The sequence below is a fragment of the Palaemon carinicauda genome, chromosome 40 (assembly GCF_036898095.1).
Source record: "Palaemon carinicauda isolate YSFRI2023 chromosome 40, ASM3689809v2, whole genome shotgun sequence".
Lineage (NCBI taxonomy): Eukaryota > Metazoa > Arthropoda > Malacostraca > Decapoda > Palaemonidae > Palaemon > Palaemon carinicauda.
Window position 1 is genome coordinate 52,940,967 of NC_090764.1, and position 22,963 is coordinate 52,963,929.

Consider the following 22,963-nt stretch of genomic DNA (forward strand, 5'->3'; position numbering starts at 1 on the left):
TCCGTACCAATGTCAGCTTGATCAGGGACGAGTCCTGCGGTTCAGCTACTCCTCATTTCCTCTTCAGAGGGAAGGAAGATGCCAGGGATTTCTCAGGATGACTTTTTTAGTGGAATCCTTGGTGTACTGGTCGACTGTAGAGGTGAGACACCTCCCACAATCACCTGGTGGACTGCTCTGACCCGGGTTGTTGACCAAAAGTTCTTTGACGAATACAGCGCTGGCCGAGAGGTCCCCTGCGAGGATCAAAGCGGAAGGTTTCTCAACAACTGGACAGGTAAAAAGCGTACAGCTGCAGCTTTGAAGATTCCACCTTACAGGGGAACTGAACAGGATGGCTGCCAGTTCGAGCTACTTGGGTTCCCTACAGTAGGTGGAGAGTCTTCTTCCTGGCGAGATGTTCTTGAAGAAAGGTGATCACGGGTAGATCTCTGAGAAACAGACTTGCGCTCTATGGGGGAACAACAATCTGAATCTGATGGTCGGAGCTTGCGGGTCGAAGAACGAGAGGTTCGAAAGAAGTCTACGAGGTGATGGCGAATGGCTGGTTGGCGAGTGCTGATGCCCCGATGCGCGACAAGAAGCTCGAGAAGGAGAGTGTCTGAAGGATTGTCTCCGATCTAAAAGAGATAGCCTACAGTCAGGCGAACGACGGCTGGTTGGCGAATTCCCACAAACTGGCGAGCGACGAGTCACAGGACAACTGGGCAAAGCTGGAGAGCAACGAGTAGCTGTCAAATGATGAGCTGGTGGTGATCGTCCCGCTGTTGGCGAATGCAGAGAAGCTGGCGAACAGCGAGGGGCAGGAGAATGACGGGTAACTACCGAACGCTTAGTAGTAGGAGATCAGCGAATCATTAGTGAATGACAAGCTGCCGGAGAATGTTGAGCAGCTGGCGATTTACAGGAAACTGACGAACGGCGAGAAGCCAGAAAATGCGGAATAGCCAGCGGTTAACAAGTCAGGTGAGTGACGAGAAGTAAATTCGGCAAACCATGAACAGTGAGAGCTCAACGAGCAGTCGGAGAATCCGGAGATTCTATGGTAGCTGGCAAACCACAAACAGCTGTCAGGTGGTGAGAAGTCGGAGAGTGACGGTGGACAAGCGAACGCCGCAAGGCTGGCGAACGGTGAGTCCAGGGCGAACAGCGAGGCGTCGGCGAGAAGCCAGAGAATGATGAACAGCCGGCAGTTGATAAGTCACAGGTGAGTGACAAGAAGCTGGGGGACTGCGAATAGTCGGCGAACCCCGAACTGTGGGAGCTCGACAAGCAGTTAGAGAATCAGGAGTTTCTATGGCAGCTGGTGAACCATTAACAGCTGTCAAATTGCGAGAGATCAGAGTGAAGGTTGATGAGATTCGTCTTGATGACGATCTCTAGGAGAAAGCTGCAACTGAAGTGACGAGTGACGAGGAATGGGCGAGCGGCGAGGTCCTGGCCAGTGATGATCCTCCGAGGGGGATCATTCGACAGGTGAAGGAGGAGAGCCAAAGAGATGTCTCTTAGGCGAAGGAGAACGTGTGAAGTGTCAAGGAGGACCATGCACTCTGCGAGCTCATTGATGTCGGTGAAGATCTTCCGAAGGCTGCTCAGCCGGAACAGGAAGATGTCTAGAAGATCTCGTTGTCTCTACAGGGGATCTCACTCTAGGACGAGAGAGATGCCCGCCTGCAAGAGAGACCTGCCTGGGACTTTGCTCCGCTCCCGACGGAAGAGTCGAATCAGCATGGGGAAGAGCGAAGTCTTTGGCAACGAAACTGCAACTACTGACGAGTTGTAGCTGTCAAAAATTCTCCCCACAAGCGGGAAGGTTGCTAGACAGAGATGATGGGAAGTTCTCCCTCGGAAGAGAGAGTAGCCTGACACCTGGGGAGGATAACTCTCCCTCGAAAGGGAAAGTTGTCAAATCCCTGGAAGCGGACCTACGGGCAGCGCTCTTTGCTTCCCATCAACAAGTATTGTTCAAATTAAGATGAGAATCAGCAGCTGAAGACCAGACAGGAGAACAATACTCAAAACAAGGTAGAATAAAAGAATTAAAACACTTCTTCAGAATAGATTGATCACCGAAAATCTTGAAAGACTTTCTCAATAAGCCAATTTTTTTGAGCAATGGAAGAAGACACAGACCTAATGTGTTTCTCAAAAGTATATTTGCTGTCGAAAATCACACTTAAAATTTTAAAAGTCATACAAAGTTAAAAAAACATTATCAATACTGAGATCCAGATGAGGAACCACTGTCCTTGACCTCTTTATAATCATACTTTGAGTTTTGTTAGGATTCAACTTCATACCCCATAATTTGCACCATGCACTAATATTAGCTAGATCTCTATTAAGTGATTAAGCAACACCAGACCTACATTTATGGGATGGAATTGATGCAAAGAGAGTAGCATCATCTGCATATGCAACAAGCTTGTTTTCTAAGCCAAACCACATGTCATGTGTATATAGCATAAAAAGTAATGGGCTAAGAACACTACCCTGTGGAACACCAGATATCACATTCCTATACAATTAATTAATTCAGCTGACAAAACAAACTACATATACTTAAGGGACCCACTCATCCTTCCGTTGAGTAGGGGGTTCCCCGAGGGGGAGAGGACAAGCTAAAGGTCATGCGCTACCTCCGCCGGCTAAGAATGGCCGTTGACCCATCAGTGAAGGAGAGCAGCGTTGAGAGCTGAAAAAGTTAAATAACAAACTGTTATTTTAATCTAATTAATGAAGAAAACCATTTGAGAGAGCAACCTAGCCTGAGAATGGGGAAAGATGTTTCCCCCCGCAGAGGATCTGCCTGCCTCCCACGTAACGAGGGAGAGCGGCATTGTCAGTGAGAAAGAGTAAGACCGAAGTCAAGCTCTGCTAAGGGCGCATGCAGAGTTCCTCCAAGAACACGTAGGGGGAAGGGCAACGTTAACATCCGAATGGAGAAGGATTATCCAAACAATGAAGACTTCCCTACGGCGGTGGCCGAGTCACTCGGAAGGCCCCCAGCCTACGGGTTGACCGTTGTTCAAGGGGGGGAAGATCGTAAGAAAAGGTTCTCTGCCCGTGAGAACCTGCCACACTGCGCTGTCACACAAACAGCAACACTTACTGTAAAGAAAGGCTTAAAATATTATAAAAACATTAAGAATGATTATATAAAACAAAAAAATAACAAATTTGGAAGTAATTTGTATTATTCCTAGCATACAAACCTGAAGCTATTTATAGGGGTATTACTTTTTGGCGTAGCTTAGAGATACATACATATACCAAGGCACTTCCCCCAATTTTGGGGGGTAGCCGACATCAAACAAAGGAAACAAAAAAGTGGACGTCTCCTCTCTATATTCCTCCCAGCCTGACAAGGGACTCAACCGAGTTCGGCTGGTACTGCTAGGGTGGCACAGTCCACCCTCCCCCATTATCCACCACAGATGAAGCTTCATAATGCTGACTCCCCTACTGCTGCTACCTCCGCGGTCATCTAAGGCACTGGAGGAAGCAGAAGGGCCTACTGGAACTGCGTCACAATCGCTCGCCATTCATTCCTATTTCTAGCACGCTCTCTTGCCTCTCTCACATCTATCCTCCTATCACCCAGAGCTTCCTTCACTCCATCCATCCACCCAAACCTTGGCCTTCCTCTTGTACTTCTCCCATCAATTCTTGCATTCATCACCTTCTTTAGCAGACAGCCATTTTCCATTCTCTCAACATGGCCAAACCACCTCAACACATTCATATCCACTCTAGCTGCTAACTCATTTCTTACACCCGTTCTCACCCTCACTACTTCGTTCCTAACCCCTTCTACTCGAGATACACCAGCCATACTCCTTAGACACTTCATCTCAAACACATTCAATTTCTGTCTCTCCGTCACTTTCATTCCCCACAACTCCGATCCATACATCACAGTTGGTACAATCACTTTCTCATACAGAACTCTCTTTACATTCATGCCCAAGCCTCTATTTTTTACTACTCCCTTAACTGCCCCCAGCACTTTGCATCCTTCATTCCCTCTCTGACGTACATCTGCTTCCACTCCACCATTTGCTGCAACAACAGACCCCAAGTGCTTAAACTGAGCCACCTACTCAAGTAACTCTCCATTCGACATAACATTCAACCTCGCACCACCTTCCCTTCTCGTACATCTCATACCCTTACTCTTACCCACATTAACTCTCAACTTCCTTCTCTCACACACCCTTCCAAATTCTGTCACTAATAGGTCAAGCTTCTTTTCCGCGTCTGCAACCAGTACAGTATCATCTGCAAACAACAACTGATTTATCTCCCATTCATGGTCCTTCTCGTCTACCAGTTTTAATCCTCGTCCAAGCACTCGAGCATTCACCTCTCTCACCACTCCATCAACATACAAATTAAACAACCACGGTGACATCACACATCCCTGTCTCAGTCCCACTCTCACCGGAAACAAATCGCTCACTTCATTTCCTATCCTAACACATGCTTTACTACCTTTGTAGAAACTTTTCACTGCTTGCAACAACCTTCCATCAACTCCATATAACCTCATCACATTCCACATTGCTTCCCTATCAACTCTATCATACGCTTTTTCCAGATCCATAAACGCAACATATACAAACTTACCTTTTGCTAAATATTTCTCGCATATCTGCCTAACTGTAAAAATCTGATTCATACAACCCCTACCTCTTCTAAAACCACCCTGTACTTCTAAGATTGCATTCTCTGTTTTATCCTTAATCCTATTAATCAGTACTCTACCATACACTTTTCCAACTACACTACACTCAACAAACCAATACCCCTTGAATTACAACACTCATGCACATCTCCCTTACTCTTGTATAGTGGTACAATACACGCAAAAACCCAATCTACTGGTACCATTGACAACACAAAACACATATTAAACAATCTCACCAACCATTCAAGTACAGTCACACCCCCTTCCTTCAACATCTCGGCTCTCACACCATCCATACCAGATGCTTTTCCTACTCTCGTTTCATCTAGTGCTCTCCTCACTTCCTCTCTTGTAATCTCTCTCTCATTCCCATCTCCCATCACCGGCACCTCAACACCTGCAACCGCAATTATATCTGCCTCCCTATTATCCTCAACATTCAGTAAACTTTAAAAATACTTTGCCCACCTTTTCCTTGCCTCCTCTCCTTTCAACAACCTTCCATTTCCATCTTTCACTGTCTCTTCAATTCTTGAACCAGCCTTCCTTACTCTCTCCACTTCTCTCCAAAACTTCTTCTTATTCTCTTCATATGAATGACCCAATCCCCTAAAGATGAGCCATGATAATTTTTAGAGAGGGATAACTACCCCACCCGCTAGTAATTGGGGGTGGGATAGACTGGCTATCCCGCTCACTCACACCTCTCGGCTCAGTAACCACTGCTTTATGACAGGACTTCCCGGGGGACAGGGTGGCGGGCCAATTTGTATAAATAGCTTTATGTTTGTATGCTAGGAAAAATAAAAATTACTTCCAAATTTTTTATTTGTTCCAGCGTAAATACAAACTTTCGCTATTTATAGGGGTGACTTACTCTTAGAAGGGAGGAAATCCTCACCAATTGACCTTGGTCATGACTCAGGGTCCCCTCTATTTCGATCTGTGATCGATAGTAGAAGGAACCCTACCCTCGCTAAAATCAAGTGCCGATATGAGGTAATGCACTGATAGCGGCCAGCAGAAGCTTGTGTGCGAGTGAAACTGACAGTGTGGCTTGACTTTAACATAGGAACTTGAGTACAAAACCTAGAGTTCTTAAGATTTACCAAATACACTCCCTCAACAAGGAGGCACAAGGAAAATGAGTCTTATCCGCAGCGAGGTAAGGTCAGCTATGCTGATGCCTGTAGAGCTGTTTTCCCCAGAGGGGAGAAGGTGAAAGGAAGATAGGAGTCAGTCATTCTTACTCATTCGCCCCAGACTAACCTGGGTAACCTCAGCCCTCTACCCTCTGCTACTTGTCCATCAAGGAACTTGAGGTTTTTAGACCATTTGTTGTGCGACTACCAAAGGACTGATGGAAAAGGTCTCCATGTTCCTGTGGGTTACCTCTTTGTAGGTAGTGGGCAGTGAAGATCGTCTGACACTTCCACACGTCAACTTGCAGTACCTGCGCCACAAAGTAGTTTCTTGAACACCAGGGATGTAGTAACACCACAGAAGTCATGAGCACTGGGTCCTAGGATGGAGGGGGGTCTGGATTGAGAGCAAACTCAATAGCCTTCCGATCCAGGAGGGAAAGGAAAACCTTGTAACCCTCCTCTTGACCTTCCCCGTGCTGGTCAACAGTACTGACAAATGGGAGAGAACTGCTGTTGTTCTCTTAAGGTAACACCACAGACTCCACACTGGGCAAAACCCCAGTTAAATTGGGTCTTCAGTTACCAAACGAAGACTCTCTATCTGGAATGGGCCGCGCCTAGGGTACAGCACACTTGGATTTTGAGTCTTGGCAATCAACTATGGGATGCCGCTGAGAATTACTTCTCCCCATCTCCTATAGTAGAAGACATCAGAAGATGGATCATATAACTCATTAACTCTTTTGGCCAGAGCCAAAGTGAGTAGAAAAGCCCTCTTCCACATAAGGAACCGATCTGTAGCCTGGCATAAAGGTTCGTGGGGACGGTTGACCGGGGGCCCGAAGTTCAGGACCGTTGCGAGCAGGAATACTGTCGGAGAACCCCCAAAAAATAAGACTTTGTTGGCTACAAGATTATTCAGACACTAGGAGCCCACTATCTGAATGGCATTGCTCAGATTATCTGCCAGCATATTCCTTTTACCAAGAATGATGCAAGCAGATGGGGGCACCTATCTGCCCTCTGACCATCTGAGTATTCCTAATGTTAGATGGTTCTCAAAGAGAAACATATGCTGGTACCTTTCTGTTTCAGGCCAACGGATGAAGATGGAATGGTGCAGCATTAGGGCCACTCCTTTTCTTTTGATGAATCCAAAGAGAGCATCAATTCCAGAGGGGAGACGAGAAGATTGGCCTCTTTGTGGAGTTTCTCGTCTGCCACCCACCATCTGCGGTTTTTCCAGAGGGGGAAGATTGCATAGCAAGAAAAATATCTCGAGATGTCAAGACATGCAACTGCTTGCATGTTTATGCAATGAAGGGAGGGGAATCCTGTCCTCCCTCCAACTGCCCCAAATCTAATGAGGGTTAGTCGAGTAAGAATTATACATAACGGTAACCCAGGTAGCCAGTACAGCTGACGAGCTGCTGGCGATCGGCGAGTCAGAGATCGGTGGGTTGCAGGTCGGAGATCGGTGAGTTGGTGATCAGCGCGTTGACAATCGGTGACTGGGGGCTCTTAAAGGGCTGTGACCCTTAAGAGAGCAGTAAACCGCTGGAAAGAATCCCAAACGGAGCACCGTCTCCGAACGATGAGCAGCAGCCTGCAGACAAGTCAGTGATGGAAGATCGACCGGATGGCTGGAACCAGCTGGCAAGCCACAAACCGGAGTTCGTAGGCGAACAAGTGGCGAGAATGATAGTCTGTCGAGTGTCACGAGGCTGGCGAACAACAAGACCGTGAAGAATCCATAGGTACGAGCAAAGGTCGGGAACCAGGAAGAGTATTAAGTGCCAAGGGTAACCCTCGTGCATTACCCCCAGTCGTCAATGGACATGGGTGAGTTAGGTTCCCAGGAGGAAATATGCGTTAAACTCCTTCAACTCTATGTGGGAGGGCTACCAAAGTAGCGAAAGCCCAAGAGAGAGGTGAGAAGACGATCTATGTCGTCTAGATAAGAGCACTCTCTGAACAGAAACTCTTGGGAGCAGCTCCTTCAACTCTATGTGTGAGGGCTACCAAAGTAGCGTAAGCCCAAAAGAGAGGAGAGAAGAAGATCTTGAGCTGGCTTGGTGATGAACATGAGCTGGCGAACAGCGAACAACGAGTAAGCGAACGTCAAGTTGACGAACGGAGAGCTATCGCCTGTCAAGAACGGTGAAAGACGAGTCATCGAATGCTGATCGGCGATAGATGCAATCGGTAAGAAGTTAGAGATCGTCTAGCCATTGGCGATCAACGACCTGGCGATCAATGAGCTGGCAATCAGCGAGCTGTAAATAGGCAAGCTAGCAAATAGGCAAGCTGGCAAATAGCGAGCTGTCGAATGGCATAGCTGAGAGGTGGCGATCAGCAAGTGGAGGTCTGAGGCGATGCTCAGCGAGCTGGCAATCGACAATCGCTTAGTTGAAAAATAGCAGTATGGTTTGACGATTGGTGAGTTGGTCATCAGCAAGCTGACGATCGGTGATCAGCGAGCTAGAAATCGGCGATCGGCAAGCTAGAAATCAATGATCGGAGAGCTGGCAATCGGCAAGCTGACAATTGGGGATCAGCGACCAGCGAGACTGGAGATCGACGATCGGTGAAAAACGAGCTAGCAATTGGTGATCGCCGAGCTGGCGATGGGGAGCTGAGATCGACGATTGGCAAGCTGATACTTGGCGATCGCCGAGCTAGCAATCGGCAATATTACCCCAGTTGTCGATGGCAGGTCGGAAAACCCGGAGAATCGATGAGCGATGGCGAGCCACGAACAGCCGTCCGATGTCGAGAGGTCGGAGAGGAGAGTTGGACAGGCGAATGCTGCAAGGCTGGCGAACGGCGAGTCCAAGAAGACAGGAGAGGGTCTGAAACCAGAGAGTCAACGGCGAGACTGACAAGACTCATCCAGCTGACGATATCTTGACGAAGGCAATAGCTGAGGAGTGGGCGAACAGTGAGATCCTTGACGATCCTCCGAAGGGGATCGTTTGGCAGATGTCGACGACGAGCTAAACAGACATCTCTTTGCCAAAGGCGAAAGATCGTGTCTGAAGCGACGAAGAGGACTACAAACTCGGCGAGCTCGCCGTAGAATTTCGTTGTTAGAATCACTGTACTATGCAAAGGGTTGATTACTGAATACTTTACATGTGTTAGCTTGACATTGTCATGTATATTTGTCAGCAAGAGATGGGCTGTTGTGTTGTTTGGAGAGGGAGAGGGGGAAGAAGAAGGCCGGGTGCAAAGGAGCATGATTAGTTTGATAACATCGAATCGTGAGAGTGTTGTACTAATTGATTAATAGCATATGGGTGAAATTTGATTTAATAGGTTATACGGTTCTCTAGAAAGAACCAGTTAAGGAACAATGAAGGGCTGATTGTACCGCGTTAAATTTTCAACGGCAATTTCCGGCTTCTCTGGTCAAAAATGTACTCTTATTAACAGATGATGGTTTACAATTAAGTAGGAACACATTTCTATTATTGATCAGTCATGATTAGGGGTTTAGATAGCCTACTGGAAACATTTTGACCAACAATCAATGATTCGGAAGTTTGAGGTCCACTGGTAATGAGTATAAAATAGTGTCACCAACCTCACCATCCATGTGAGCTAGCTTACGGAGAACCTAAAAGTCTACCTGCTGAGTCATATGTAGCCATTTCCTGACCATCCCAGGTCCTACCTTAGGTGGAGAAACAGCTTAAATGCTATTGTTCATATGTATAAATGGTCAGTCACTAAGATATTGTCCTCTCCTTGCTTCTCCTGTTCATGGAGATATTTATTGTTGTTACTCTTCTTAGAATATTTTATTTTCCTTTTTTCCTTTCCGCACTGAGCTATTTTCCCTGTTGGAGCCCCTGGGCTTATAGCATACTGCTTTTCCAACTAGGGTTGTAGCTTAGTAAGTAATAATAATAATAATAATAATAATGGGCTACATTAAAACCTTCATATTGTGTACATAGGAACAAATATGTGTCTTTTTATCAACAATAATAAAAAATCTACTTACTGTCGTACAAAAGTGACAGAGAATACAACTGGCATTGATCTTCGCATTTCTTTATCTACTTGATGTAACTTGAAATTTAAAAATCCTGAAAAAGAATGGGAATTGTAAATGCAATGTTTAATAAAATACAGTCTATACAATCATTTATCAATAAAATCAAACAAGAAAATTTCAGAACATGGAAGTACCAAGGCAATACAAACACATTACATTACTGCAAAAACCAAAATATTGAGAAATTTAGAAATAATATGACAATTTTGGAAGTAATTTGTATTTTTCCAAACAATACAAATCTAGAGCTATTAATAGGGGATAATACTTTTGGCGATGCTAAAAGACAAGCCAAAAGACTTTTAGCAAGGGTTAACCAACAACCCACTAGTTAGTGGGGGGGGGGGGGGTAGTCTGCTACCCGCTCACTCACATCCCTGGGCTGATTTACCCCTTTTGCTTGTAGGTAGGACTTCTAGGGGGATAGGTGCTGGCGGGCCAATCTGTATATAGTAATACCTTGACACACAAGCATAATTCATTCCAGGACCGAGCTTGTATGTTAATTTACTCGTATCTCAAGTGCAGTCTCCTGACATTATTGTGCTGCAGGAGACCTTATTAAGTGAGAACGCAGCCTTCTCTGGAGGATACAAAGTGTATACCATCTATCACCAACAACGAGAGGATTAACTACTCTCATCAAAAATAGCATCCCCACAAAAAGAGTAAAAAGCATCGACTGTGGAACAGAAACAGAGATACAGTACTCAGTGTTCAAGTGTCTCTCCTAACCACAACCGTCGCAGTCCACAATGTTGACAAATCTCCAAACAAAAGCATCAATGCAGAGGGGGTCTTCGCTGCCGCCTCTGAGGATGACACAATCATTGCAGGTGATTTCAATGCCCATCATCCGTTTCTGAACTCAATATTGGCAACAAACCAAATAGGCCGACATCTGAACACTCTCCAACAAGAATATCCAGATGTAACATTGCTTAACAATGTGTCAGAAGCAACCCATCTAAGGGGCGGTTGATTAGACCTCACCTTACTGTCAAGCACCATCCAAAGGGGTGCTAACTGGCTACTGCATCCTGTGCTAACAAGTGATCACTTTGCAATAGAAATTGACCCCCAACTCGAGCAGTACACCCTTCCTCCTCCTCCTCTCCCCAAAAGGTGGAACCCAGACTTTGCAAATTGGGTAAGATTCGAGCAATCTACAGAGTGGGCTCATGAATATATAAAGAACTTCCCACAACGACATCTGCCTCTATCACTAGACTTCAACAAACAGCTTGATGCTGCCGCCATTATATCTATGCCTCTGAAAAATGTTATTTTCATTAGTAAAATAAATTTTTGAATATACTTACCCGATAATCATGTAGCTGTCAACTCTGTTGCCGACAGAAATCTACGGTCGGGATACGCCAGTGATCGCTATACAGGTGGGGGTGAACACCACAGCGCCATCTGTGGTCAGGTACTCCAGTACTTCTTGTCAACACCACCTCAATTTTTTCCTCGGTCCACTGGTTCTCTATGGGGAGGAAGGGTGGGTCAATTAAATCATGATTATCGGGTAAGTACAGTATATTCAAAAATTTATTTTACTAATGAAAATAACATTTTTCAATATTAATCTTACCCGATAATCATGTAGCTGATTCACACCCAGGGTGGTGGGTGGAGACCAGCATACATGTTATCAAAGAAGCTAAGTATCCCGTATTTTATTTTATTAGTTATTCAAAAATAACATAAAATAAATAAGTACCTGGTAAGGAAGACGACTTGAACCATTACTCTGCCTTTATTAAGTACGTCTTTCTTACTGAGCGTAGCGGTCCTCTTAGGATGCTGAACGACTCTTAGGTGCTGAAGTATAAAGGGCTGCAACCCATACTAAAGGACCTCATCACAACCTTTAACCTCGGCGCTTCTCAAGAAAGAATTGACCACCCGCCAAATCAACAAGGATGTGGAAGGCTTCTTAGCCGACCGTACAACCCATAAAAAGTATTCAAGAGAAAGGTTAAAAAGGTTATGGGATTATGGGAATGTAGTGGCTGAGCCCCCGCCTACTACTGCATTCGTTGCTACGAATGGTCCCAGGGTGTAGCAGTTCTCGTAAAGAGACTGGACATCTTTGAGATAGAATGATGCGAACACTGACTTGCTTCTCCAATAGGTTGCATCCATAACACTCTGCAGAGAACGGTTCTGTTTGAGGGCCACTGAAGTAGCCACAGCTCTCACTTCATGTGTCCTTACCTTCAGCAAAGCAAGGTCTTCTTCCTTCAGATGAGAATGTGCTTCCCTAATCAGGAGCCTGAATAGGTAAGAAACTGAGTTCTTAGACCTTGGAAGAGAAGGCTTCTTGATAGCACACCATAAGGCTTCTGATTGTCCTCGTAAAGGTTATGACCTTTTTAGATAGTACCTAAGAGCTCTAACTGGGCAAAGTACTCTCTCCAGTTCGTCCCCCACCAAGTTGGACAGGCTTGGGATCTCGAACGACTTAGGCCAAGGACGTGAAGGAAGCTCGTTTTAGCAAAAAACCGAGCTGCAAGGAACATGTAGCCGTTTCAGATGTGAAAACTATGTTCCTGCTGAAGGCGTGGATCTCACTTACTCTTTTAGCTGTTGTCAAGCACACGAGGAAAAGAGTTTTTAATGTGAGGTCCTTAAAAGAGGCTGATTGGAGAGGTTCAAATCTTGATGACATAAGGAACCTTAGGACCACGTCTAGATTCCAGCCTGGAGTGGACAACCGACGTTCCTTTGAGGTCTTAAAAGACCTAAGGAGGTCCTGCAGATCTTTGTTGGTGGAAAGATCCAAGCCTCTGTGGCGGAAAACCGCTGCCAACATACTTCTGTAACCCTTAATCGTAGGAGCTGAAAGGGATCTTACGTTCCTTAGATGTAACAGGAAGTCAGCAATCTGGGTTACAGTGGTACTGGATGAGGAAACTGCATTGGCCTTGTACCAGCTTCGGAAGACTTCCCCTTTAGACTGATAGACTCTGAGAGTGGATGTCCTCCTTGCTCTGGCAATCGCTCTGGCTGCCTCCTTCGAAAAGCCCCTAGCTCTTGAGAGTCTTTCGAAAGTCTGAAGGCAGTCAGACGAAGAGCGTGGAGGTTTGGATGTACCTTCTTTACGTGAGGTAGACGTAGAAGGTCCACTCCTAGAGGAAGAGTCCTGGGAATGTCGACCAGCCATTGCAGTACCTCTATGAACCATTCTCTCGCGGGCCAGAGCGGAGCCAACCAACGTCAGCCGTGTCCCTTTGCGAGAGGCGAACTTCTGAAGTACCCTGTTGACAATCTTGAACGGCGGGAATGCATACAGGTCGAGATGGGACCAATCCAGCAGAAAAGCATCCACGTGAACTGCTGCTGGGTCTGGAATCGGAGAACAATACAACGGGAGCCTCTAGGTTATCGAGGTAGCGAACAGATCTATGGTTGGCTGACCCCACAGGGCCCAAAGTCTGCTGCAAACATTCTTATGAAGGGTCCACTCGTGGGGATGACCTGACCCTTCCGGCTAAGGCGATCTGCCATGACATTCATATCGCCCTGAATGAACCTCGTTACCAGCGTGAGCTTTCGATCTTTTAACCAGATGAGGAGGTCCCTTGCGATCTAGAACAACTTCCACGAATGAGTCCCTCCCTGCTTGGAGATGTAAGCCAAGGCTGTGGTGTTGTCAGAGTCCACCTCCACCACCTTGTTAAGCTGGAGGGACTTGAAGTTTATCAAGGCCAGATGAACCGCCAACAGCTCCTTGCAAAAGATGTGAAGTGTCCTTAGCTCCTGATTCCATGTTCCCGAGCATTCCTGTCCGTCCAAAGTCGCACCCCAGCCCGTGTCTGATGCGTCAGAGAAGAGACGGCGGTCGGGTTTCTGAACAGCCAAAGGTAGACTTCCTTGAGAAGAAAGCTGTTCTTTCACCACGTGAGAGTAGACCTCCTCTCTTCGGAAACAGGAACTGAGATCGTCTCTAGCGTCATGTCCTTTATCCAGTGAGCCGCTAGATGATACTGAAGGGGGGGAGGTGGGGTCTCCCTAACTCGATGAACAGTGCCAGCGATGAAAGTGTCCCTGTTAGACTCATCCACTACCTGACTGAGCATCGGTTCCTTCTCAGCATGCTCTGGATGCAATCTAGGGCTTAGTATATCTTTGGGGCCGACGGAAAAGCCCGAAAAGCTCGACTCTGAAGATCCATACCCAGGTAGACAATGGTCTGGGATGGGACGAGCTGGGACTCCTCAAAATTGACCAGGAGGCCCAGTTCCTTGGTCAGATCCATAGTCCATCTGAGAATCTCCAGACAGCGACGACTTGTGGGAGCTCTTAAAAGCTAGTCGTCTGACGGAGCCGGACACAAGATCATGGTACTGCTGCACAGTCTGTGAACTGTCAACCATGGGGAAGCGAGGAAGTACAGTGACAACCCGAAGCTGTCTAGACTGTCTGGGTCGTACAGACAACTCCTTATCGGGTTGCTGAGGTTGCCGCACTGCGTCACAACAAGTCACTTCTGCTGGTTGTTGAACGTCTTCCCAGTGACACACTGACTCCGTAAACAAAAAATCCTCTAACAAGGACTAAGCTTGGACTGCATGTCTTGCAACACAGCTCAAGGTCTATGGGAGCAGGTGTGGTAACAGACGGGGTTAGCGACTGAAGTGGAACCATTACCCTCCCTGGAAGCATGCTATGCTTAAATAAAAGTCCATAGGAGGCTAAGCAGCTAAAGGCTCCTCTCCAAATGACAGAGTCCTCAAGGGAAAATCAGAAGGAGGGAGAATAGCACTTTCTCATCTACAGGAACCATATCCGAGAAAAGCTAAGTTCTCTCAGTGAGGGTTTCACTGGTGCAAAAGCAGCAGACTAGAAGGCAACGTTATGAAACTGCTTGACAGTCTAGTGAGTTGGCAACAACCAAAGATGTGTGACTGAGAAGTATGCGGTAAGGTATGCAGAGCATGCTGTATGCAGAGCATGCTGTATGTAGAGCATGCTGTAAGGTAAGCAGAGCATGTTGCATGGCGTGCGGCTTATGCTGCATGGGATGAGGCTCATGCTGCATGGGATGAGGCTCATGCTGCATGGTATGAGACTCATGCTGCATGGGATGAGGCTCAAGCTGCAAGGGATGAGGCTTATGCCGCATGCGTTGAGGAGGATGCCGCATAGTATGAGGCTCCTGCCTCATGGGTTGAGGCGGTTGCCGCATAGCATGAGGCTCCTGCCTCATGGTTTGAGGAGGATGCCGCATAGCATGAGGCTCCTCATAGCATGAGACTCCTGCCTCATGGGTTGAGGAGGATGCCGCATAGCATGAGGCTCCTGCCTCATGGGTTGAGGAGGATGCCGCATAGCATGAGGCTGCCTCATGGGTAGAGGAGGATGTCGCATAGCATGAGGCTCCTGCCTCATGGGTTGAGGAGGATGCCGCATAGCATGAGGCTCCTGCCTCATGGTTTGAGGAGGATGCCGCATAGCATGAGGCTCCTGTGAGGTTCCTGCCTCAAGAGTTGCGTCTGCCTCAAGGGTTGAGGAGGTAGCTGCGCAGAGAGAGGCTCATGCTGTGAAGAATGCGGTTGCTGCATGCGTTGAGGCGGCTGCCTCATAGCATGAGGTTCCTCAAGAGTTGAGGCTCTTGCCTCAAGAGTTGAGGTTCTTGCCTCAAGAGTGGAGGTGGCTGCCGCAAGAGTTGAGGTTGCTGCCTCAAGGATGGTGGAGGTTGCCGCAACGCAAGAGGTTGCTGCCTCGAGGATGGAGGAGGTTGTCGCAACACATGAAGCTCCTGCCTCAAGGGTAGAGGAGGTTGCTGCAAAGCATAAGGCTCCTGCCTCAAGTGTTGAGGAGGTTGCCGCATAGCAAGAGGCTCCTGCCTCAAGGAAAGTGGAGGTTGCTGCACAGCGCTGGTATCTGGCAACTCCCAATGCGGCAGCTCACGCGTGGAGGTAGGTTGAGGAACCTCAACATCATACGCCTGGCAGGGTGGACTGCGCAGAGGTGGAGTTGAGGCGGCTGCCTCATGAGCGCTCGCAGGAGGAGGTGTGCTAACCTTCTCTGCCTGAAACTCCTGCATCAACACCGCAAGCTGAGACTGCATTGTCAGCAGCATAGACCACTAGAGTTTAAGAAAGACAACAACAAACGGAGCTACTGTCCGTTGAAACTGAGGGTCTAAAACAGCTGGTGCGGCAACAGACGGAGTTACTGTCTGTTGCGATACCACCTTGCCTCTCTGGGAGGTGTGCAGTTGTCGTACTGCAGCAAGTCCGAACTGACCCAGTGCTAATGGCACCACCTAGGAGTTGGACTTGCGCGGAAGGGACCGACTTGCACTTAAAAGCTGCAAGATTTGGTCCATGGTTTCTGCGAGAAACCTCTTCCGTAGACGAGGAATAAAAGGGCTCTCTCGTCTTTGTGTGGGTGGGGTGATCACGTCGGCTACGTGAGTTGGTAACACCCGAAACCACGGAGGGAAACGTCTGTTCGTCGATCAAGGCCTGCTGAACCCATAAGTCCTTCGACATTACTTCTCCCCTGGGCTTGGGAGCTTGTAAGAGGTCCCAGACTAGGCGAACAACTGGCACGAACAGACGAACCCTCGAACGCAACACTGTAACACTTTGCGCTTATCACTTTATCACTTTTGATTTTCTGTTTGCACTTATTTCACTGAACTCGAAACTTTAAGTGGTTTGTACCTGAAACACGCAATTCTATCCTTCATTAAAAGTTAGTAATTGCGAAAACAGTATTACAATGTAACAGAAAAACATAATGAAAGATAAATAATTCAGTGGCTGGAAAAGAGACTAAACACTAGATCAAATAAACTACGTTTAAAATCTCTCACCGCATAAAGCCTGAGAACAAGAATAAAACTCTAGAAACGTTTACCTTCTTCCCCTAAAGAGACTAGGGAGAAGAGCAAAAACGATAACAACGTTACCCGCTTGAACGAAACGTTTATCCTCCTCTCTCTCCCTCCGTCTCTATCTCTCTCTCTCTCTCTCTTGACTTAGCACCTGAGAGAAGAGCCCAATTATATATACTGTATCGTTAAAACATATTATTTTTAAAGGAAAAAAACTGAAAGATTTCCCAAATAAAAAGTTCCTTTATTAGAATTAAAACCATTTAAGCTAAGAAAGAATGAACAAAACGCTAGAATCGGTTTACTCTTACTGCAACGTGACACCGTGATAGACTCTCTCTCTATCGTAACGATAGAGCGCAAGTTGAACGTTCTGAACGTTAACAACTGCAGAGACAAAACAAAACGTTAGTTCAACTTTGAAAACAGTACAAGACTATCAAAGAAATTCTTTCAAAAACATTAAAATAGCATAATATGTTAACAGGTAAAAACGAAATGACGGGCTCAATGTTAATTAACTTCGGTTCCAAGAAAAGACCGCCTACTATTAGGAAAGGTCGAATATAAACAAATATAAAAATTAATTTTAATAAGTTTATAATAAAAGGAAGTTAATCAAAGAGGCCTATAAAAGGCGGAGAGATATAAAATAAATCTATAACCTTGTTAAGCAAAATTAAGAGAGTCTATACTCTCTTCGACACCAACACTTCCGTCTAAGGGAAGGGTCGGCCATTTAAAAGTGAAAGAGAGTTCATACTCTCTTCGTACCAAAATTAAATCAAAAATTAAATCAAATAAATTCCAAAAACTTGCTAAGCTAATGATATAGCTTCCTGAATAGCGAAGGCTAAACTCTAGAGCAAATACATCACCAAATCGTGAGCAATAACTCCTGAATCAACAGCGTATCCATGTAGGTCTAGCCGGAGGCACGACAGAGGAAAAATTGAGGTGGTGTTGACAAGAAGTACTGGAGTACCTGACCACAGATGGCGCTGTGGTGTTCACCCCCACCTGTATAGCGATCGCTGGCGTATCCCGACCGTAGATTTCTGTCGGCAACAGAGTTGACAGCTACATGATTATCGGGTAAGATTAATATTGAAAAATGATATTTTAATTATAAAATAAATTTTTGAATATACTTACCCGGTGAATATATAATAGCTGAGCCTCCGGCGGCTCGACAGAAAAACACACAAAAACTCGCGAGCGATCGCTATGAAGGTTGCGGATGTGCCCACTAGCGCCAACTATCGGCCAGATACCGCATATACATGTAAACAGACCCAATTTTTCTCATCCCGCTGGGTCTCTATCGGGGAGGAAGGGGGGGCCTTTAATTTATATATTCACCGGGTAAGTATATTCAAAAATTTATTTTATAATTAAAATATCATTTTTAAATATTTAACTTAGCCGGTGAATATATAATAGCTGATTCACACCCATGGTGGTGGGTAGAGACCCGAGTTAATTAAGTTTACAGCGTATATGCTTAGAGTTTTTGACAGTTATATCATAACAAAACCCAAATATATAAAGGTACCTGGTAAGGAAGTTGACTTAGACGATTACTCTGCCTTATTAGTCTGTCTTCCTCACGAAGCCAGCGATCCTCTTAGGATGCTGAAAAACTCCCAGGAGCTGAAGTATTAAGGGCTGCAACCCATACAACAGGACCTCATCAAACCCCTAATCTGGGCGCTCTCAAGAAATGACTTTGACCACCCGCCAAATCAACCAGGATGCGAAAGGCTTCTTAGCCTTCCGTACAACCCAAAAAACAATATTAAAAACATTTCGAGAGACAGATTAAAAAGGATATTGGAATTAGGGTAATGTAGTGGTAGAACCCTCACCCACTACTGCACTCGCTGCAACGAATGGACCCAGTGTGTAGCAGTCCTCGTAAAGAGTCTGGACATCTTTTAAGTAAAATGACGCGAACACTGACTTGCTTCTCCAAAAAGTCGCGTCCATAATACTTTGCAGAGATTTATTTTGCTTGAAGGCCACGGAGGTTGCTATAGCTCTAACTTCGTGCGTCTTAACCTTAAGCAAATATCGGTCTTTCTCATTCAAGTGAGAATGAGCTTCTCGTATTAAAAATCTGATAAAATATGACAAAGCATTCTTTGACATAGGCAATGATGGTTTCTTAACTGAGCACCATAATGCCTCAGATTTACCTCGTAATGACTTAGTACGAGCTAAATAGAACTTAAGAGCTCTAACAGGACATAATACTCTTTCCAGTTCGTTGCCTACGATCTCTGATAAGCAAGGAATATCAAAAGATTTAGGCCAAGGACGAGAAGGCAGTTCATTTTTGGCCAGGAAACCAAGTTGAAGTGAACAAGTGGCTTTTTCTGTAGAAAAGCCGATGTTCTCACTGAAGGCATGAAGTTCACTGACCCTTTTAGCCGAAGCCAAGCACACTAGGAAAAGTGTCTTGAGGGTGAGATCCTTCAGGGAGGCTGAATGTAATGGCTCAAACCTGTCTGACATGAGGAACCTTAGGACCACATCTAAGTTCCATCCAGGAGTTGCCAAACGACGTTCCTTAGAGGTCTCGAAAGACTTAAGGAGATCTTGGAGATCTTTATTGTTGGAAAGATCTAAGCCTCTATGTCGAAAGACCGAAGCCAACATGCTCCTGTAGCCCTTAATCGTGGGAGCTGAAAGGGAGCGAACCTTTCTCAGATGTAAAAGAAAATCTGCGATTTGGGCTACAGAGGTACTGGACGAGGACACAGATGCTGACTTGCACCAGTCTCGAAAGACTTCCCACTTCGACTGGTATACTCTAATGGTAGAAGCTCTCCTCGCTCTTGCAATCGCACTGGCTGCCCCTTCGAAAAGCCTCGAGCTCTTGAGAGTCTTTTGATAGTCTGAAGGAAGTCAGACGAAGAGCGGGGAGGCTTTGATGGACATTCTTTACGTGGGGCTGACGTAACAGATCTACCCTTAGAGGAAGACTTCTTGGAAAGTCTACCAGCCATTGAAGTACCTCGGTGAACCACTCTCTCGCGGGCCAGAGGGTAGCAACCAACGTCAACCTTGTCCCTTCGTGAGAGGCGAACTTCTGCAGTACCTTGTTGACTATCTTGAATGGTGGGAATGCACATAAGTCCAGAAGAGACCAATCCAGTAGAAACGCATCTATGTGGATTGCTTCTGTATCTAGGACTGGAGAGCAATAGATTGGTAACCTTTTGGTCAACGAGGAGGCAAAGAGGTCTATGGTGGGTTGACCCCAAGTAGCCCAAAGACTCTTGCCCACGTCCTTGTGGAGGGTCCGTTCCGTGGGTATCACCTGACCCCTCCGACTGAGACAGTCTGCCAAGACGTTCAAGTCCCCCTGGATGAATCTCGTCAACAGGGAGATGCCTCGATTTCTTGACCATAAGAGAAGGTCCCTTGCGATCTCGAGCAGCGTGAAGGAGTGTGTGCCTCCTTGCTTGGAGATGTACGCCAAAGCTGTGGTGTTGTCTGAGTTGACCTCTACCACTTAGTTTCGAAGAAGCTTTCGAATATCATCAAGGCCAAGTGGACTGCTAATAGCTCCTTGCCGTTGATGTGCATGCTCTTCTGACTTGAGGTCCACAGACCCGAGCATTCCCGACCGTCCAGTGTCGCACCCCAACCCAAATCCGACGCGTTTGAGAACAACACGTGGTTTGGGTTCTTGACTGCTAGGGATAGTCCCTCTCTCAGACTGATATTGCTGTCCCACCATTACAGGCATGCCTTTACTGGTTCGGAGACTGGGAATGATACCGTCTCTAACGTCTTGTCCTAGTTCCAGTGAGAGGCTAGATGGAACGGAGAGGCAGAAGGTGTAGTCTCCCTAGTGAGACAAACTGCTCCAGGGATGAGAGAGTCCCTACGAGACTGTTCCAACTCCTGACTGAACAAACGTTCTCTTTTCAGCATTAGTTGGACTTCGAGCAGGGCTTGTTCTATTCGGGTGGCAGACGGAAAAGCCCGAAAAAACTGGACTGCGAATCTCCATCCCCAAATATAGAATAATCTGGGATGGGATCAGTTGGGACTTTTAGGTTGACCAAAAGTCCCAACTCCCTGGCCAGACTCAACGTCCAATGTAGATCCTGCAGACAGCAAAGACTGGACGATGCTCTGAGAAGTCAGTCGTCCAAGTACAGGGAGGCTCGGATCCCCGATAGATGGAGGGATTTTGCCACATTCCTCATGAGCCTCGTAAACACGAGAGGAGCAGGACTGAGGCCAAAGCACAGGGCTCGAAACTGGTACCCCCACATTCCTGTAAACAAACCTCAGAAACGGTTGGGAATCCGGGTGTATAGGAATGTGGAAGTATGTCTCCTGAAGGTCGAGAGAGACCATCCAGTCGCCTTCCATTAATGCTGTCAAGACAGCCTGGTAGACTTCATCGTGAAGTTTGTCTTGACAATGAACACATTGAGCGCACTTGCCTCTTACGTACTCCTGCAGTGAACATGGCTGCCAGATCATTGGAGCCATCCCTGAGGGACTTGTTCCTGCAGAGAACGTGGCTGTCAGATCATTGGAGCCATCCCTGAAAGCCTTGTTTATGCATGACATAATTGTACAGCAAAACTTCAAACGCTCGAAAAAACTCCTAACAGGAGATGGTCTAGCTCTGAAGTCGACCATAAAATCTTGGAGCGTCTCATGGCCAGGCGCCAGGGAGAGTCTATGAGGTTTGAGAAGTCTATCTGGCAGAGGCAGGAACTCTCAAGCCGAGAACTTCTCCCGTGTCATATCAGACTCTCGCTCTATATGCCAGCTTAAAAGTAGGGAAAGCAAAGGCTGTCTCCCCCAAACTCCTCCTGGTGATTAACCAGTCGCCTAGCAAACGTAAAGCTCTCTTAGAAGAGCGAGAGAGCACTAGCTTATAAAACAACGGCTTCGAAGTAGCTAGGCCTAGTGTAAACTCTGACGTTTAGGCGAACGAGGAGCAGCAGTTACAAAAAGATCCGGACAAAGATCCTTAAAAATCAGCATGATTTATTTAAAGTCCATAGAGGGCTGAGCAGCTTTAGGCTCCTCTCCGTCTGACAGAGTCCTCAAGGGAATATCAGTAGGAGGGGGATCAGCAACTCCCTCATCTGAAGGAACCTTGTCCGACAATAGCCGAGTCTCAAGCAAGGGAGAGACCTGCCGTGGTGGCAATGCTTGACAAGCAGAGTCCACACGCAAAGGAGCAACAGTAGCAGTCAAGGACGCTATGTCATGTAACTGCTTAAAGGACTGACCAGTAACAACAACAGGTGCGGGAGGACGTTCGACGTCAACTCGAGACTGCCTTGACTGCCTAGACTGAGCAGTCAAAACAACTCTTGACTGCGGTGCTTGACGCTCAACGTCAAAACAAGTCAACTATGCTGGTCGGTGAACGTCCTGAACGTCAACAAGAGCAAGCGGCAGCGGCTGAACGTCCACAAGCGGCTGAGAGTCAACACGGGACTGCATCGAGTGAGGCTCTACAAAACACGATTGACGTGACTTTGTAACGTCAATGTCAACAGGACGAGCAAAGGCTCGTTTGGGCGGCTGACGGCCAAGATCTCGATCAGCTAAGCGGCGAGGATCATCGTGAACCTGCTCAACAGAATAGTCCTCCATAAGAGAGGCAAGCTTATTCTGCATGTCTTGCCGTACAACCCATTTAGGATCAACGGGAATGGTTGCGGTAAGAGACGAGGGTAACGTCTGTGACTGCAAAACCTTGCCTACAAAAAGACTCTCGGAGCCTGTGTTACGCTTTTGTTTAGGCGGCGAGCAGTCTTCCGATGACTGCATAGGGTCAGAGCTGTCCTAATGGCAATAACCAGGACGCTGGACCTGTCCTGAAAGGACTGACTTTCGCTTAAAGGGCCTCGAAACCTTGTTCCACGGTTTCTTATGCGAAAAGCCTTCGGATGACGAGGAGAAAATCGTCTCGCTCGTCTTATGGTAGGGGCGGTGTTGATGAGACACGCCTGAAACCATAGAGGGAACGTCTATTCGCTGATCAAGTCCTCTCGAACCCATAAGTCGTACGGCATTACTTCTCCCCTGGGCTTGGGAGCTTGCAAGAGGTCTCGGACTAGGTGAACGACAGGCACGAACAGACGAACCCTCGGTCGCAACACTGATAACACTTTGCGCAATTATCACTTTATCACTACGATTTTCTGTTTTGCACTTACTTC

The 22,963-nt window shown here is 46.7% G+C and overlaps 1 protein-coding gene across 1 annotated transcript in view; it reads right to left on the bottom strand.

Annotated features, from left to right (window-relative positions):
- The window catches only part of LOC137631785 (fructose-2,6-bisphosphatase TIGAR-like), a 135,330-nt gene that overhangs the window by 85,720 nt on the left and 26,647 nt on the right, over nucleotides 1–22,963 (bottom strand). The window contains exon 2 of the mRNA XM_068363744.1: nucleotides 9,845–9,929. Coding sequence (XP_068219845.1) covers nucleotides 9,845–9,891 — 47 coding nt within the window. The 5' untranslated portion in view covers nucleotides 9,892–9,929. The remainder of the gene's footprint in view (nucleotides 1–9,844; nucleotides 9,930–22,963) is intronic.